This window comes from Diceros bicornis, chromosome 22 (genome assembly GCF_020826845.1).
Source record: "Diceros bicornis minor isolate mBicDic1 chromosome 22, mDicBic1.mat.cur, whole genome shotgun sequence".
NCBI lineage: Eukaryota > Metazoa > Chordata > Mammalia > Perissodactyla > Rhinocerotidae > Diceros > Diceros bicornis.
In genome coordinates, this window is record NC_080761.1 from 58,549,693 (window position 1) to 58,567,988 (window position 18,296).

At 48.2% G+C, this 18,296-nt stretch overlaps 1 protein-coding gene across 3 annotated transcripts in view; it reads right to left on the bottom strand.

Moving 5' to 3' along the window:
* FAM120A (family with sequence similarity 120 member A) overlaps nt 1-17,705 on the bottom strand; it is a 110,580-nt gene extending 92,875 nt beyond the window's left edge. Inside the window, exon 1 of one of the 3 annotated variants that reach the window (XM_058566077.1) lies at nt 17,062-17,703. In XM_058566077.1, coding sequence (XP_058422060.1) covers nt 17,062-17,535 — 474 coding nt within the window. In that variant the 5' untranslated portion in view covers nt 17,536-17,703. Of the gene's footprint in view, nt 1-17,061 lie in introns of all 3 variants that reach the window. The other 2 variants (XM_058566076.1, XM_058566078.1) reach the window with 2 other exon arrangements.
* Nucleotides 17,706-18,296: the final 591 nt, after the last annotated feature.

The following is an 18,296-nucleotide window of genomic DNA, read 5'->3' on the forward strand; positions in this document are numbered from 1 at the left end:
CAATCAGAAGGATTTTTTTTCTTAATAAAAGCTAAGTCTTGGGTAGGCCCCGTGGCCTAGCAGTCAAGTTCGGCGAGTTCTGCTTCGGCAGCCCAGGTTCAGTCCCCAGGCACAGACCTACACCACTTGTTGGCAGCTGTGCTGTGGCAGTGACCCACATACAAAATAGAGGAAGACTGGCAAAGATGTTAGCTCAGGACGAATGCTTCTCAGCAAAAAAATTAACCTCAAGTGGTCAAAGTAACCCACTGGATATCACTGCAGAGCTGCTCTGATTTCTCACTGACTTTCATACAGAAGTGATCACCAAATTTTGTTGGAAAGTTAATTATAATGAAATCTCACTTAGAGGCAAAGCAAACCTTTCAAAGATGTATATTTAAAAGAAAAATAATTTTCTGCATTCTCTTGATAAATATTTTGATAAAAATTATCAAAAATATTTTGATAAAAAATTTTACTCTATAAGAAAAAAAATAAAAACAACATCCAATGAGTCAATTAATGTTCTATGTCTTAGAATAGGAGAACGCTGTTTTATCCTTTAATCTAAAAACACTGTACCTTCACAAAATACAAAAGCATACTTAAAAAAAAGTCTAAAATGAGGCCAGCTTCATCTTCTCACATTCTAGAAATGATAACCTCCAAGCCCAACCTCTCCACCTCAAATCACTTTTCTACGTAGAACTTTATATTTACAGTGGTGTCTTACAGCATTCTGAAATCAGCAGCCATTTCTGGCTCTTTGCCAGACATCTTTAACATAAGTGTGCACGACCTCCTAATCAGCCCCGAAACAAAGGCAGACTGAGTCGCCCCGCGGGCCCTCCGAGGAGTTCTGGAAAGGGCAGCCTGGATGCTCGCTCGGTAGACAGACACCCCGCGGGGACACAGGCAGAGCTAAACGTGCGTGCTGGGCGCCTCGGATCAGGATGTATATTTGACCCATTCTTGCGGGAACTGAGGCTAGGGCTGTTCAGAGCCCGGCTCTGCCCAACTCCCAGCGAGAGTGGCCCAGGGGGCCGGGCTAGTCTTCCCCGAGCACACTGTCAGCCTCCCCACCCCCCTCGCCCGGGGTGAGGACCCGGGTAAGGACCCGGGGTGAGGAGCGGGGCTGAGGACCCGGGTGAGGACCCGGGGTGAGGAGCGGGGCTGAGGACCCGGGTGAGGACCCAGGGAAGTGCAATCATGCTTAAAAAAAAACTTTTTTAAAAGAAAAAGGTCTAAAAAGCTGAAGCAGCACTAGTACAAGCCAGGCCCGGCTCCTCCCGTCAGCCGCCTCGAGGACCCGCCGGCTCGCTCACTCGCGGACCGAGGGTCGAGCGCGGCGCCCAGCACGCGGTAAGCACCGAAAGAATGAAAAACGCTGGGGTCCCGTGGTGGGCCCCCCGAAAGAGTCTTGAAACTACCTAGAGAGGTTCCTGAGGTCTACTCCAACCAGTAGCAGCGTGTTCCTCGGCCTCGGTGGAGTGTGGAGCTCTCCACACCACCTGCTCCCACCGCCCCAAACGCCAGTCTGTGTTCATTCAGCACGTTAGGTTTGAGACTGGCATCAAAAAGCAAAGTGAGGGCCGGCCCTGCGGCTTAGTGGTTAAGTGCTCCCGCTCCGCTGCTGGCGGCCGGCCCGGGGTTGGGATCCCGGCGCACACTGACGCACAGCTTCTCAGGCCATGCTGGGGCCGCGGTCCACGTGCAGCGACTGGAAGGCTGTGCAACTATGACAGACAACTATCTACTGGTGCTTTGGGGGGAAAAAATACATACATAAATAAATAAAAATTTAAAGGACTAATGCATTCTTTAAAAAAAAAAAGAAAGCAAAGTGAATGAACTATTAATAATTCACCACGACACTAATTTGCAAATGATTAACAATACCTTACTCCTCCCCGAGGCACACCTAACATTAAACAAATCTGTGCCTGCTAGGATTAACCTTCTAGAACAAAAGATAAAGGAACCAAGCCCACAGGCACAGATCTCAAACCTAAAGCAGGGCCAGCAGTCTGTGCCCCTCCTCTGTGGCCCTCCTCTGGCTTATCCTTCCTATCTCAGCCGCCCTGAGGCACAGTGACAGGGAGGAGATCCAAAATGTCCAGGTTCCAGTTCTGGCCTAATGCCAATCTGCCCAGCTGGGAATGTAAAATTAATGGACTTTAAAGTTCCTTCAACTTCTAAAATGCTCATATTCTTCCCCACCGTTAAAACCTATTATGCCTTTACCTGAGGAAAAGCAGCATGGCATTAAAGCCACAAGGAGAGAGATGCGATCCTCTCCAGGAGGCGCACGGCAAAAGTGCAGTGCCGCCACGGCCACAAACTCTGTCGGTGAAGGAAGAGGGAAGAGCCCACAGCCTGGGGGTGGGCACAACACGACTACGTGTTGTCCAAACTCATCCAACTGGACATCTCATACAGAGAATGAACTTTAGTGTATGCAAATTTTTAAAAATCAGCCAGGATGTCGGGGTGCCAGGACAGAATGCAGACTGACAATGTATCGCACCGGAATAATCCCGCTGAGCGGGCAGGGGGAGCTGCCCTAGGTAATTCTGGAAAACAATGTTTTGAGTGGAAGCAGTGCCACCTGAGGACAGACACCCAGACCCTGAACTCTCCTTGGTAATGTGTGTCTCACAGGGGTGCAAGGGTGTGGGGGAACAAGGCTAAACCACATCACTCGTGTGAGGCTAGAGCAAACGGATGGTGGATGAGCCAGGTGACTCGCCGTAGGAGACGGGGTTACAAATGCACAGAGGGAGGAGGCCAGCCTGACCCTGTGGTGCTGGGTTGGCCATGGAGTCATCGGCAGGAACTGGCATGTAGGGGACCACACTGCAGTCACTAGAGGTAAGTGTGTACAGGTGGGTTAGTCTACACACATCCATCTCTAGCTGTCAGCCGAGGGCCTAGAAGCAGTGACACTCCAGGAGCAAGAACATCCACACCCCAATCTGGTTTCTAAATACTGCTCTCCGCTACACGCAACCAGGGCCACTGAGGAAAATGAGGGATGAGGGGCAGGCAGATCCAAGAGGAGCCCAGAGCATCTACCTTGTGGTGCCAGCAAGGAAGACGGCGCTCACAAAAGGCAGGATGAGGCGTGTCAGAGGGACACGGGACCCCACCTAAAAGACGCCCGCCAGATGGCCAAAGCAAGAAGAACTTGTGCCACAAAATAAATAACATAGCATTGAGCTGTAACCCAAAGTACAAAGTGAATACACCAGTTCACACTGATATAAACAAATGCTGGAATAAAATAAAGGGAGAAGAGGCAAATCCTTCCCACAGAAGAATTCAAATAATGTGAAATCCCTCCCCAACAGGTGAAGTTTATTCCCACCCCTCAACTTGACTAAATGACCTCTTCCAAAGAACCAAACAGCAAAGGGGACAGCGGTCACATCACAGAGCAGACACCCGACAGACACCATCATGGGATGGTGTGACAAGAAGGGCAGTGCACCTCTGGGGAGTCCTCCTCAAATCACAAGAAAACATCAGAGAGCCCAAATTGGAGGACAGCCTACAAAATACTGATCAGTACTCCAAAAGTGTCGAGGTCGCCAGAGACAGCAGAGGCTGAAGAGCTGTGCCCGACCAGAGACGACTAAGGAAATGAGACACCTAAAGGCGACAGGGTACCCTGGATTGGGTCCTGGAGCCGACAAGAACACTGGTGGAAAACAGATGAAATCTGAATGAAGTCCATCATGCAGTTAATGGTACTGTAGCAATGCTAATGTTTTTGTTTTGATAATTGTACTAGCTCGTAGGATGTTAACATGCATGGAAGCCAAGTGAAGGATATTTGGAAACTCTCTGTACCACCTTTGCGACTTTTCTATAAACCTAAAATTACTCCAAAGTAAGAAGATTATTTTAAAAAGAAAAAAATCAACAGTCTACAAGCCTCCAGCTGAAAGACTACTCTAAGCTACTTCATCAGGCAAAGGAAGGATTAACAGGCCTGAACAGCAAAGGCTCTAGGAGCCTGTTACATGAAAACACAACTCTCCCCAAACAGTCGACTAAGGGCAGCAGGAAAGCCTAGCGCAGACGGGATTAGGCTAACTATAAACCTAAGAATGAATGAAGCAAGCCCACCAACCAAGAACATCAGTGAGAGGCCCAGCAAACAAGTCCTCCAGACTCACGTCCAGGAGCCTGGTAGGCGGGGCAGAGGACTGAAGCAGGTGAAGACTCCATGCAAGGTTTGGGGGGGACAGGAAGAAGGTCTGGGTTGTATCAAAATACAACTTGAGAGGTAGTTATTTGATTAAAAATAAAAATTAAATGCCAGAGGGCCGGCCCCATGGCTTAGCGGTTAAGTGCGCGCATGATCCCAGGCGCACACCGACGCACCACGTCTCTGGCCATGCTGAGGCCTCGTCCCACATACAGCAACTAGAAGGATGTGCAAATATGACATACAACTATCTACTGGGGCTTTGGGGAAAAAAAAGGAGGAGGATTGGCAATAGATGTTAGCTCAGGGCCGGTCTTCCTCAGCAAAAAGAGGAGGATTAGCATGTTAGCTCAGGGCTGATCTTCCTCACCAAAAATAAATAAATAAAAAAATAAAATAAATAAAAAATAAAATGTTAAAAAATTTTTAAAAAATTAAATGCCAGAGATTCCACTTAGGGGAAGCAGGGTCTGACAGAGCGTCAGCTGCCCGTCCTCCTTCAAGGGCATCCTGTCCTCCTTCGAGAGCATCCTGTCCCCCTTCGAGAGGGTCCTGTCTTCTACTCAGAAGGCCTTTCGCCCCCAGTTCCATCTTTCTTATTTACTCTCACCGACTCTCGGGCCTTCCAGCTCTTGGCTCGGACTGGGCACCGTACAATGACACTGGTATGTCTAGTTGTTCATTCTAATTTAGAAGTGAGTAAAAACTATTAAATACAATGTTGGAAAGAGTATTTCAATTTGAACTCCCAAAAAGTATAAGGCAAGCTGAAGAACTGAGCCTGAGACCCACATACTTGCAGGGGGTAGTAGAAGGGGTGGAGCCTCCCACCCAGAGTGAGCCAGACTTGGAATTAAGTGCAGCCTGGTTAGGAAAACCCTGGCTGGTAACCAGGGACCACCCACCACCTTAAAGGCACCAAGCCTTGACAGATTTTTGCCGTGCTGCCATCACCCCACATCGAAATGCAGCTTTGGGTCAAGAGAGTGAGATCCTAGAGGTCCTGCACACACAGCAGTTTGACTCTGCTCTTGCCAGGTGCTGCAGGAGCCACGTCCAGACCGGGAACCACGAAACACCTCCCCTCAGCCCTCCACCCGTCCATCCCCAAGACATATGGTGGATACAGTCAGTGTGAAAAAGCTCTGGTAGCTGGCAAAATGTCTCATTTTTGGTCCTAATGAAGTACTTCGTACTTAGTTGGGGATAATTCTATGCTCCTATATATTGCCACGGAATCCTAGGTAAATCTTTTTGTCTCAATAGTTTTAAGTTTCATCATTAAAAAGGCAGATACTGGGGCTGGCCACGTGGCGTAGTGATTAAGTTCAACTCCTTCCACTTCAGCGGCCCCGGTTCGCGGGTTTGGATCCTGGGCATGGACCTACACCACTCATCAGCCATGCTGTGGCGGCAACCCACATACAAAATAGAGGAAGACTGGCACATATGTTAGCTCAGGGCTAATATTCCTCAAGCAAAAAATAAATAAATAAAAATTAAAAGGCTGATACATCAAAACTCAGTATTATTACAAGGAATAATGACTAAAAAATTCCCAAATTTACTTTGCAAGGGTTATTTGCTAATGATGCAAAGCAGCTATGAGGACAGTCCCGTAAGAATGGACAGGTGACACCGTTCCTTACACCTAATCCCCAGTAAAGAAGCACCCATATGGTGAGGTCTGTCTCTGGCACCAGGAGGGTGAGCTCCAGTGCCGACTTGATACTTTCTGTGTTTCCATTTCTTCATCTACACAAATAACAGTACCCCTACACCTCACAGGGCTGCTGTGATGCTCAAATGAGTTACTACGTGTACACAGCTCTGAATCATCCACAAATCATGAGTGCTCGACACGTCAGCTACTCTTTATTTTTAAGTGAGCTATGTGACAAAAGATCTGCTTCTTTGTACTTTTCATGCAGGACCTGAAACACCATGAGTTGTCATAAACAGATTTTCTGACACAAAGAAAAAAATACTCTATGCCGTTTTTCTTTAGAATAATTTTATACCTTCTCAGGGAGTACTATGACACATCCTCCAGCCAATTACCAGATTTAAAAGATATAAGTCAACTTGAACATAAGAGGATATGAGTAGACCTGAATTCTTTTGTTTTAAAAAAAAATCAGGCTTTGACTTTTATCCAGCTGAACTAGTCACTAGGTATTAGGAGGATAAAACTTAGGCTACTTACTCCCTACTCGAGTCCAGCAGAAGAAGGAGAACACAAAAGTCAACTCACATTTGGTGGAAGATTTTTATTGTCATTGCTTACTTTAAAAGGGCGGTTTAAATGTTTTTGACACACGTTAGCAATGTCTCTGAAAGGAAATTTCTCCCCCTAGGGAAATCTGAACTCAGAGCTGAGTGTCTTACCTTATACACCTCTTGTTTATTCTATAAGAATTGGTTGCAGTGGTCTTAAAAGCAAAGAAATTTTTCTTTTAAAATAAGGGAGTGGCACATGAAAAGATTCTCAACTTCATTAATCATAAGGGAAATGTAAATCAAAACCATAAATGAGACACCATTTCACACCCATTAAGACGGCTAACAAAAAAAAAAACAAACAAGTAAGCAATTGTTGGCGAGGATGTGGAGAAATCGGAATCCTCATACACTGCTGGTGGGAATAGAAAATGGCGCAGCTGCTGCAGAAAACGGAATGACAGCTCCTCAGAAAGTTAAACAAAGATTTACTACACGACCCAGCAATTCCACTTCCGGGTAGATGCCCAAAAGAACTGAAAGCGGGGACTCAAACTGACAGTTGTGCCTCCATTTTCACAGCAATATTACTCACAACAGCCAAAAGGTGGAGGCAACCCAAGTATCCATCAGTGGATGAGTGGATAAGCAAAATGTGGTCTATCCATACAATGAAACATTGTCCAGCCTTGAAAAGGAAGAAAACTCTGACACACGCTACAACATGGATGAACCTTGAGGACATTATGCTCAGTGAAATAAACCAGTCACAAAAGGACAAATACTGTGTGATTCCACTCATATGAGGGACCTAGAGGAGTCAAACCCATAGAGACAGAAAGTCGGATAGTGGGTAGCAGGGGCTGGGGGAGGGGTATGTGGAGTGAGTGTTTAATGGGCAGAGTTTCAGTTTGGGAGGATGAGAAAGTTCTGGAGATGGATGGTGGTGATGTTTGCACAACAGTGTGAATGTACTTAATTCCACTGAACTTACACTTAATGGTTAAAATGATAAAATTTTTGTTACATGTAGTTTACCATAATTAAAAAATTTTTTAAATATATAATAAAGAGAGAGTGGCACCCCATCTCCCCGTCTTCTCAGGAATCCTAGGCACCCGGCTGTAAGATATAACTTCCTACCTGTCAAAAGATAGAAGTTTTATTTTTCATTTGGATAATGACATTAGCATGCGTGTAATGGACTGTATCTGCCAGGCTATATAAAAGGGTGAGATTTCTTTTTTTCTTTGCAATCTCTTTAGCAGACTGCCTGTGATGTGATTACAGTCTGCTTCAATGCTTATTCAATAGTAAGACTGTTTTCTTTCTCTGCTAAAAAAAAAATTAAATAAATAAGAGAGTAGATGTTATAAAAGAAATGCAAATTAAACTTTACAAACTTTAAAAATAAAAAGATAAAAAGAAGAGTGAAAGAAAACACCAATACTATACTCAGTGTCTATTTAGCCTACTATATTAATCTCCTAATGACTCAGCTAACTCCTAGCAATATTCTTGTTAAAAATCTAATTCCAAAATACAGTACATCAAAATTTAAGTTTTAGGATTTAGGAAAATGAATCTCAGATTGATACAATTTACTTCAAGACGGTGACACTTGCAAACTCTTTACTGAAATATTTTATGGCTCACATAGTTGCAGGAGACTGAAAACCACAGAGCCTGTGCTCATCCAGGCAGTGCAGTGAGGCCCTCCCTGTCTGAACCGGCCGGCACTCTGCTCATGAAGACAAACAGTGCACTCCAGACCTCTGAAAACTCAACCCTCCAGCAATACACCCTCCAGCACACTCTCCTACACTAATCGCAAAATACCAACAACATGGTAGATTCAGTCTTTCCAAAGAAGTTGATATATTCCAGAGACAAGTGGGAAATGCCAAGTGACTAGGGCACAAAGGGATCACATTTACAGGTCACAGATCCTTAACTATTGTAGATTTACCGCCACCTTTGCAGATAATTCAGGACCAGTTCAACCCTAGACTGGCCCTAAGATGCCTAGAAACGATGGTTGATAGAATCAGGTATAAGGAGGGAGAAAAGGTGCCTAAATTCAGCCAATTTCCCTAAGCAGTCACCCCTTTAAGTCTTCAACACAGCTCCTAAGTTAAGACACATAAAGGGCTTATTCAAAGATCAAGGCGCTGCGCCAGGTGGCCAAGCCGAGACTACTTATCCGTGGAAGTGACTCGAGTATGGGTTTGAACAGTTAAACATTCTACATTCTTTCTGCCATCACACTGCCCTGCACAAGGGCCTGAGTAACTGGTGAGTCTGAAATTGACTTATTTGTCCACTTATCAAATATATTCTGAACACCTACTATACCCAGGTAATGTTCTAAGAGCCGGATAACATGCGAGGTCATCACAGGACTTACTGTCTAGAGAAAACATACACATAAGTAAAAAGTGAAATAAACGATCCTAACTCGATAGAGACATTTGGAGAATTTTAGAATGTTTTTATCTAAACTCTGATCATTTATGTCTAATATTTCTATCTAGAAAATTCTGTCTACAAATCCATTGGAAAATAAATCTAATTTTTCAACTTTTTTTTTATAAGATTTTATTTTATTTATTTATTTTCCCCCAAAGCCCCAGTAGATAGTTGTATGTCATAGCTGCACAACCTTCTAGTTGCTGTATGTGGGACGCGGCCTCAGCATGGCCAGAGAAGCAGTGTGTCGGTGTGCGCCCGGGATCCGAACCCGGACCGCCAGCAGCGGAGTGCGCGCACTCAACCGCTAAGCCACGGGGCCAGCCCTAATTTTTCAAATTCTATAGTATCTCCTCTTCATGGTGGGGGATCGGTGAAATGGGTGAAGGGGGTCAAAAGGTACACACCTCCAGTTATAAAAAGGTCATGGGATGAAATGTACAACATGGTGACTACGGTCAATAATACTGTCTTGTACGTTTGAAAGTTGGTAAGAGAGATCTTAAAAGTTCTTATCGTGAGAAAAAAATTTGTAACTACGTGTGGTGATGGATGTTGACTTATCGTGATCATTTCACAATATATTCATATATCAAATCATTATGTTGTACACCTGAAACTAATAAAATATATGTCCTTCTATCTCAATAAAAAAATAAAGCATCTCTTCTTCATACTACATGGTATCTAGCATTTATTCCTATGGTTGATGGCTTACTAAGGCTGGAATGTCTAGTATGTGTTAATTAGTTTCTTTCCATTGTATAAAACAAAATGAAGAGTGATGTGGGGTGCAGGAATATGTGGGAGATGGGGTGTGTACATGTGTGTATTTTACTTTAGAAAACTAAGCTGCATTTCTGATTACTTTTCTTCCTAGTGTACTTAGAAATCTCTATTTCAAACATTCATACCGCTTTACTAAGGTGCAAAGCTTAGAATTCTTTGATGTGTTCACACCAGGATTTCCTAGCCTGGGCACTACCGACCTTTGGGGCCGGATAATTCTTTGCTGTGGGGCTGTTCTGTGCCTTCTAGAAGGTTCAGCAGCAGCCCTGGCTTCAGCCCACCAGATGCCTGCAGTCAGCATGCCCTCAGTTGTGACAACAAAAATGTCTCTAGACATCGCTGAAACCACCCCTCTCGGAGAACCATTCACTGGTCTTCACTGACTAAACAGCTTGTCCTATGGCATCAAAGGAAGTCCCAAACGCTGACATGGGAAAATGTCGTAGGCGAGCTAGGCCGCCACCAGACTGAGCTCCTTGAAGGATCCCATCCTTTCCTGTTATGTTCACTCCTCCATGCTGGCCAGTAACCGGCACTCGACGTTCCTAGAGGGATAATGAATCATCACTGGGAACCAGTCAGAACAGAGAGTATAAGAAACTTGAGGTAAGAAAATAAATCTTTCATAATGGTCACTGATCAAGTGTTGAAAGAAAATAATTAAATTTGCCTGCCTGTGTAAACAGAACAAAGCAAACACGTGATTAAAAAGTGGAGTGCTCAGACTACACTACAGGAGATGTAAGAAGAGGAACGCAGCCGGCCTTGGGAGCTCACAGTTAGCAGGGAGTCCATGTGCAGGCAGCTACGCTAGAGCAGACCCAGGAACCACCACTGCGAATACAAACAGCGCTGCAAGCGTCCCTGGGTCACCTCTGGGAACATCGGAAGAGGCTCCATGACAGAAGCTGGCATTTGAGATGGGCTTTGAAGTAGAAGTAAAATTCTGACAAGCAGAAGTGGGTAGTTAGACAAGAGGGAGTGACACAGGCAGAAGGTGGAAAGTTGGGCGTTTCCTGGGGAGACAGTGAGCCGTCTGGTCGGGAGCATTTATAAGAACAGCAGAGGAACTGCGAAGCATGAGGGAAGGTGGACCGGGTTCAGATCATAGGAGGGTCTGACAGCCATTAATCCAAATCAGGCATTTGGATTAATGGTTTTTTTCAAGTCGTTGGCAGAAGAGTGACCTACCTGAGATGAGCTACACCAGTGAGACACAGGGTGTGCGGGCCAGCCGGACCCAAGCAATTCTGACCACTCCCCACAGTTTAAGAAAATGATATTTACCCTGAGGACGTGTCTTGCATTCTACTTTTTGTCCTATTTTATTCTATATCATTTTTTCTAAATGCTGGTACACACCCAATAATTTGGATTCACAACCCACCAATGGGTTTGCAAAAGCACTTGCTGGACTTCTTGGGTAAAGCTGGGGGGGTCACATGTTGGAGGACTGGAAACAAGGAAGACAAGGGTAAGGAGACTGCTGGGCTAGAGATGACGTGACGTACTACAGGGACTGGCAGGATGGGAGGGTGAAATGATGGCTCCCGGTTGGTGAGTGTTACTTTGAGGTGGGTGACCACAAGGCTCAAACCAGTTAGGGCTAAAAGTGAGATCAGAAGGGACTGGGAGAATAGAGGCTGGTGGGAAGAAAAAGGAGAACAAAGCCTCGCTCAGCAGGGTCAGGCTGTATAGGAGACACAGAGCTTGAAGTCTTAAAGGTGGTGTCACTTTTCCCACTAATTATACAGTCCAAGCTGAGGACTCTGAGGCCAGATTAAGGATGAGAACAGTCAGTCTGTGTGCGGAATGGGACATGGTGGAAATGATCTCTAAGTACGTAAAACCACCTGCTCAAGTCTTTGAGGACAGTGAAAGTGTGCCTTGGAAATTATCAGATGTTGAACGAATATTTGGATAGTAGTAACCTCAAAAGGGATTATGAGGAGGAAGAGTATGTAATGGAGAAGGTCCAGAGAATTGTGGCATTTATGGAAAGTCCTATTTCAGTAACCCCAGGAAATGAAAGCACTTTGATCATGAGAAGGGTTCAACGAGGCAGGGAAGAGAAAGTGGGTTTCGGTAAGTCTAACTTTAAACTAAGAAAAAAAGGAAAGACATTTAGACAAGGGTGATAATGGCTGATAAAGATCAGTGCTGAAATCACAACTTGGCTCAGGAGCTAAATCTAGCATGGAGCCCATCTTGCTTGGTTTAAATGGTATTTTTAAAATGGGATAATCTCAAATAAAAATCTGGATTTCTGGCTTTCTTGAAAAATCTGAAGGTGTGGCAATGTTGGCTCTATAGTCCTGTAAGGCTTTTAAAATGTGCACACTCTTGGCTCTACCGAGCATGTGTGCGTGCACCATTTGTAGGGGGTTGGATAAATTATGGAATACCATGCATGCATTAAAAAGAACTAGAACTGTAAGTATAGACATGGAAAGATTTTTTACATTATAAAAAATGCAAATTGCTGAATAATGTATTGTGTGATCACATTAATGTTAAAAATTAAAAGTATATTGTAGTAATATATAATATATTGTATAATGTACGATATAAAACATATGTAGGCAGCTGCTGTGGAAAACAGTATGACAATTCCTCGAGAAATGAAACATAGATTTACCAAATGACCCAGCAATTCCACTCCTGGGTATATACCCAAAAGAACTGAAAGCAGGGCCTTGAACAGATGTTTGTACACCCACGTTCACAGCAGCATTGTTCATTATTCACAATAGCTAAGAGGGGAAGCAGCCCAAGCATCCATCGACGGATGGATGGATAAATCAAATGTGGTCCACCCAAACAACAGAGTACTATTCAGCCTTAAAAAAGAAGGAAACTCTGACACCATGCTACAACATGGATGAACCTTGAAGACATTAGGCTAAGTGAAATAAGCTAGTCACAAAACTGGTACACTGGAAGAAAACAGATATTGTAAAATAAGAACTTTAAGTGGATGACTGGTTTGAGTTATAATGTGGTCAATTTTGAACCATAAGTCCTCCCTGGTCAATTCGAGGTCTTCAAGAAGAAGGTATATTGCTAGTTTTCAGTGTCTCCTGGATAGAAACTATGCCGCTCCCATTCTAACTGGAAAAAGCAGTGGAGGCGTTTTGCTATCAGATCTGACCTGGGAGTGAACTGTAGGTAGGCACACACCCAAAGCATTCTTACACAATGAAACTGAACTTTGACTTCAGCGTGGCACTTCCCTCTTGAAGAGGTTCCTGGTTACTTGTCCCCGGATGTCGCTTAATCAGCAATCCCGTTTCTTCCCATATAAAAGAGGGTAATGAAACACTATGAGGCCTAAACAAGACAGCACTGTGAGAGGGGACCTAGCAAGGGCCTGGCACCCTACAAGTTAGTCCCCTTGTCCCCATCAAGTACACAAGGAGAGAGATCATCATCCCAAAACCTCAAGCCATAGTCGAATGTATGGCTACCTTCTCCCCGTGACTTACAACAGGAGCACTGCCTTACATAAGAGCGAAGTACAGGCACCAGAGCACCGAGCCAGCACGAGACCTGAAGGACCGTGCTGTAAACCCACACACTGACACCACAAGTCTGTGGCAGAAACATCTAGGGAAGCTCTAGGGATTGAACGCCACCAAGATTTTTAAACAAACATCAGTCCCTCACTAAGTTTCAAAGGTTATGCTGACTCAAGACACACAAGAGGAAACACTCCTGGTAACCAGAAGAAGCCAAGCCCAGGCCAGGCAGTTTAAGAACCTGAACAAAACCAGCTGATGTGTGGGCCAACTTCTAATGGTTACAGAATACAATTATTGCTCTATCAAAGGCATACTCTTCTAAGTCAAAAAAGATTTCTCTAAGCAAAGTTAACAGGAAATTAAGCCTTTCTGCCAGTTTACAGAACCCTAGAGAAGGCCAGTAAGATGGTAGATTTTTTTAAGAGAAATGCCTCATATGCCCAACATTATATATGGTGAGATGTTTGTGTCAATTCCTTTGTCAACTTTTTTTTTGAGGAAGATTGGCCCTGAGCTAACATCTGTTGTCAATCTTCCTCTTCTTTTTTTTCCTTTTTTCTCCCCAAAGCCCCAATACATAGTTGTATATCCTAGTTGTATGTCCTTCTGGTTCTTCTATGTGGGATGCCACCTCAGCATGGCTTGATGAGCGGTGAGTAGGTCCCCTCCCAGGATCCAAACCGGCGAACCCCAAGCCACCGAAGCAGAACGTGTGAACCCAACTGCTGTGCCACTGGGCCAGCCCCGGTCAATTTTTATTTAACCTTTTTTTCCTAAAAAAAAAGTATTGATTATCATACAGTACAATTAACTTTTATTTACTTTTGATGTATAGTTCTATGATTTTAAAACATGTTACCACCACCACCATCTGGATACAGAACAGTTCCATCACCCCAAAAGCTCCCCCCTGCCAACCCTTCATATTCACATCCACCCTTGCCCCTCCCCTCTGGCAACCACTCACCTGGTCCCCATCACTAGTCTTATCTTGAGGAGAATATCACATAAAGAAGCCTTTTGAGCCTGGCTTCTTTCACTCAACGTAAAGCCTTGAAGATTCACCCAAGTTGTTGCATGTATCAATAGTTCCTCCCTTTTTACTGCTAAGTAGTACGGCCTGGTATGGCTGGACCACAGGTTAACTATTCACCTGTTAAAGGATATTTTGGCTGTTTCCAGTTTTGGCTATCATGAATAAAACCGCTAGGAACATTCAAGTACAGTTTGTGAACAAGTTTCATTAGGTAAATACCGAGGAGCAGGACTGCTGGATCATATGGCAAATGTATGTTTAACTTCATAAGAAACTGCGGAGCTGTTTTCCCGGGGGGGGGGGGGGGGGGGCTCTTGAATTCCCACCAGACAGGGGCCAATTCCAGTTGCTCAGCCTGCTTGTCAGCACTTGGTATTGTCGGTACTGTTTATTTTAGCCATTCTACCAGTGATAGGTCATCAGGGTTTTAATTTACTTAACTATTTTAATGGGCATCTTTTTAAAACAGTACACACTGCTTCACTCCCTTAGAGAACACCAAACACAAGGTTTTCTGACTCAAAATCATCCCTATAGAATAAATACTGTACCCTCAAAAGCTACTGAAGTACACAGGGTTGTTTTCCGTTTCCTAAAGTAGCCCTAGAATCACATCTGCTTTTTATAGCTTTTTTATCTTCTCCCATGTGAAGTGTCACTTCTTGCTATTAATGGTGCTGCTGCCTCTGGCAGCCTTTCCTCTGCACTTTTCTCAAGCTGAGTTTAGAAATATATAACTAAACTTATCAGAATTACATCTGAAAAGGAGACAGCTTGATTCTTCAATGAGGAAAGAGAAAGCTTTTTCTTTCTCTTTGTTCACTGTACCAAAACTTCCTGACCTCTCATTTGGCTGCTGAGAAATTTCTGATAGCTAAATTTCTTAGGCATTTTCCAAAAAGGGGAGGCTGCCAGGTAAGTGACCACCAGATAATTGAGTCATTACTATACTAATCTGCACAATTAACACTATATTGTGATTCTGTATCAGGAGTTAAAAGCTTATCTAAAGCAAAATAATTATAGACAAAATTCTCTTGTGTTCAGAAACCTAAGTGGAAGAAATGATCTTAAATCTAGTTTAAATCTAGTTTCCAAATACTTTTTCACACATTGGTCAAAATTCTGAGCACTAGTTGGTATGTGAGACACTCTCAGGGGTGCAAAGACAAATATAAAGAAATTTTACAACTGAAAAAGAATTCAGCAGTTCTTTCAAAAGACAGTGACCGTATACACACAGAATCTAATCCTAAAATTTACAGCGCTCCTTTGAAAGCCACCAGAGAAAGCTCATCCCCTCTTTTCCGCGGTAGTTTCCATCTCTGAACAAGAAGATGAAACTGCTAACACTGTGTCATCCTCGGAAGGCGAGTCACATCGGGCACCGGCACCGCCTCACTTCTCCGGAGCCCGGGCTCAGGGCAGAAGACGCCCGCCGCTGCCCCTGGCCCTCACCCGAGCTTCCCCAGGCGCCGCACACCGTGCTCGCCACGCTCACGGACCAATCGCCGCCCTTGCAGCAGCCCCGACCCGCAGCCGTGAAAACCCTGCCGCCAATGGCAGCAGGAGCGGGGTGGGACTTCCGCTATCACTTTCGGCTTCACCACCACCATCTCAGCACAGGCAGTCGGGGCAGTCAGAAGAGTTTGAATTTCACAAACTTTGGGCTGGAGCACAGTTTCAAGCAGAAATAAAGGAAGAACAAACAAGTTGGAAGACCTCAGAGCGTCAAGAGCCATAAAGCCAAGAGCCCCCAAAAAACTTTAAAGAAAAACGGTGACAAAGGAAGCAATGGAAACTCCAGTCAAGGGTCACTGATTTGCGTGTTATCCCCGCCTTCCTGCCGGGTCCTGAAGCTGTCCCGGGCCGGGCTCCGCCGGGAGCCCCCGCCGCAGGGCAGGGCGCCGACAGCCCCCCTCTGACCGCCGAGCGCACCGCGCAAGCGGCCAGGCCTCCCCGTGCAGAAACACGTCCTGGAAACCGCTTCCCACTGGCCCTGACTCGAACTGCTCCTGTCACAGCAGACACGCAGAACCCGAGGCTGCTGGCAGACTCTAAGTCACAGAACTGACGGAATGCCAACACGTCCAATTTCACTATTCTTTGAAATCTAACACACGTCAGACAGTTTCTCTAAAACTGCCCTCTTACCGGGAACCTGGACACAGCCCTGCCTTCTCAAGAGGAGGCCGACTCCGCAGGCCTCACCCAGGTCACTGCCCGGGCAGGGGGCGGCGGCAGCGGGCAGGCCTCCATCCGCCCCCACTGGCGGGGGGCCCTTCCTGTCCCCCCTCGCGCACTTGCTCCCACGAGAAACCTGTTGCTGTCCAAGCACTGCTCAACTCGAAACGAGGGTCCGCGGGAGTCCAGCTCAGCGACCTGCCGCCTCAGACACCGGGGTCTCCGCGCCCGGCCCTCGGCCACCCGCGGCCCTAAGGTGCTCGGCCGGCCCGGCCCGCCCGCCGACCCCGGGCCCGGAGCAGGGGTGGGCCGGGCGCTCGCAGCCGCCGGGCTCCAGGCCGCGCGTCCATCCTGCGGCCGGGCGGACGGAGAGGCCAGAGGGGCGCCTGCGGCCCGCGCCCAGGACACTCTCACCCCGGCCCCCAGACCCTGACCCCACACCCTGACCCCGGCCCACGCTGACCCCGGATTCGAGCGACCCTGGTCCCCCTGACCCCAGCCCCCCAGACCTCGGTCCCCAGCCCCCGCCCCCAGCCCACTCTGACTCGGGTTCGAGCGACCCCTGGACCCCCTACCCCGGCTCACCCGTGACCCCGGCCCCTTCGACCCCGGCCCCCCGCGCCCCCGCCCCCGCCCCGCGGCCGCACCTTGACGTGGAAGCGGATGAGCGCCAGGCGGATGCAGTGCGCCATGCAGACGGGCGGCAGGAACCAGACCTTGGGCGGCGGGGTGCCCTTGTTCTGGACATGGCTGACGATCTGCTGCGCCGTCTGGCGCTCGTTGCCCTGCCGCTTGACCCACTCGTGCAGCCGCGCCTTCTCGAGCGCGCCGTTGAAGAAGACGAAGAGCTCGATGTTGCCGCCGAAGCAGGCCTTGGCCAGCGCGGCCAGGTAGCCGAGCATGTGGTTCCACTGGCCGCCGCTGACCCAGTCGGTGTAGAAGCCGCCGTAGAGGCGGTGCAGGCAGTTGTCGGCGTCCACCAGCAGGCGCAGCGGCGTGTGCGGGGGCCGCTGCCGCCCGCCGCCCACCAGGCTGCCCCGGGCCAGCTTCTGCAGCTCCACCGGCACCACGGCGCTCGGGCAGTGCTTCTCGATGTAGTCCTGGAAGCCCTGCACGCCCATGGCGGCGGCGGGCGCGGGGCGGCGGGGCGGCGGGGCCGGGGGCGGCGGGGCCGTGGCGGGCCGGGCGGCGGCGGCTCTAGGGGGGGCCGGGGCGGGCGGCGGGCGCGCTCATGGCCGCTGCGGCCGCCATGTGCTGCCGCCTCCCAGGGCCATGGCGGGGAGGGACCTGCGCCGTGCGCCGCTCCAGGCCCGGGCCAGGCTGAGGCGGCCTCGCGCGGGCGGGCGGGCGGGCGGCGGCGGCGGCGGGGCGGGGCGCGCGGGCTGACGCACGCGGCCGGCGGAAGGGGCGGAGAGGCGGCGGCGCGGCCGGCGGCCGGGCCCGGCGCCGCGACCTCGGACTCCGACACCCCGAGTTCCGAGACCCCGAACCCCGGCTCCGGCCGCGGGCACAGCCCGGGGAGGGGATGCCGCGCGGACCAAGCGGCGCCGCTGGGCCTGCGCGGGCGTCCGGGAGGCCTCGGGGTGGCGGCCGCGTCCCGTCCCCGTCCCGGTCCCCGCCCGGAAGCCGGTCACCCCGGGAGGCCGCGTGCCGTCCCCGGGTCCGATCACCTGAGGAGGCCCGGTCCTCGTCCTCCCGAGCTGGTCACCCCGAGAAGGCCTCATCCCCGGAAGCCAGCCGGTGACCCTAGGAGGCCGCGTCTTGCCCGCGGGACTGGTCGCTGAGGAGGCCTCGTCCCTTCCCTGGGTCCGATCACTCCAAAGGAGGCCCCGTCCTCGTCCCCCGGACATGGTCACCCCAAGGAGGCCTCGTCCCCGGAAGC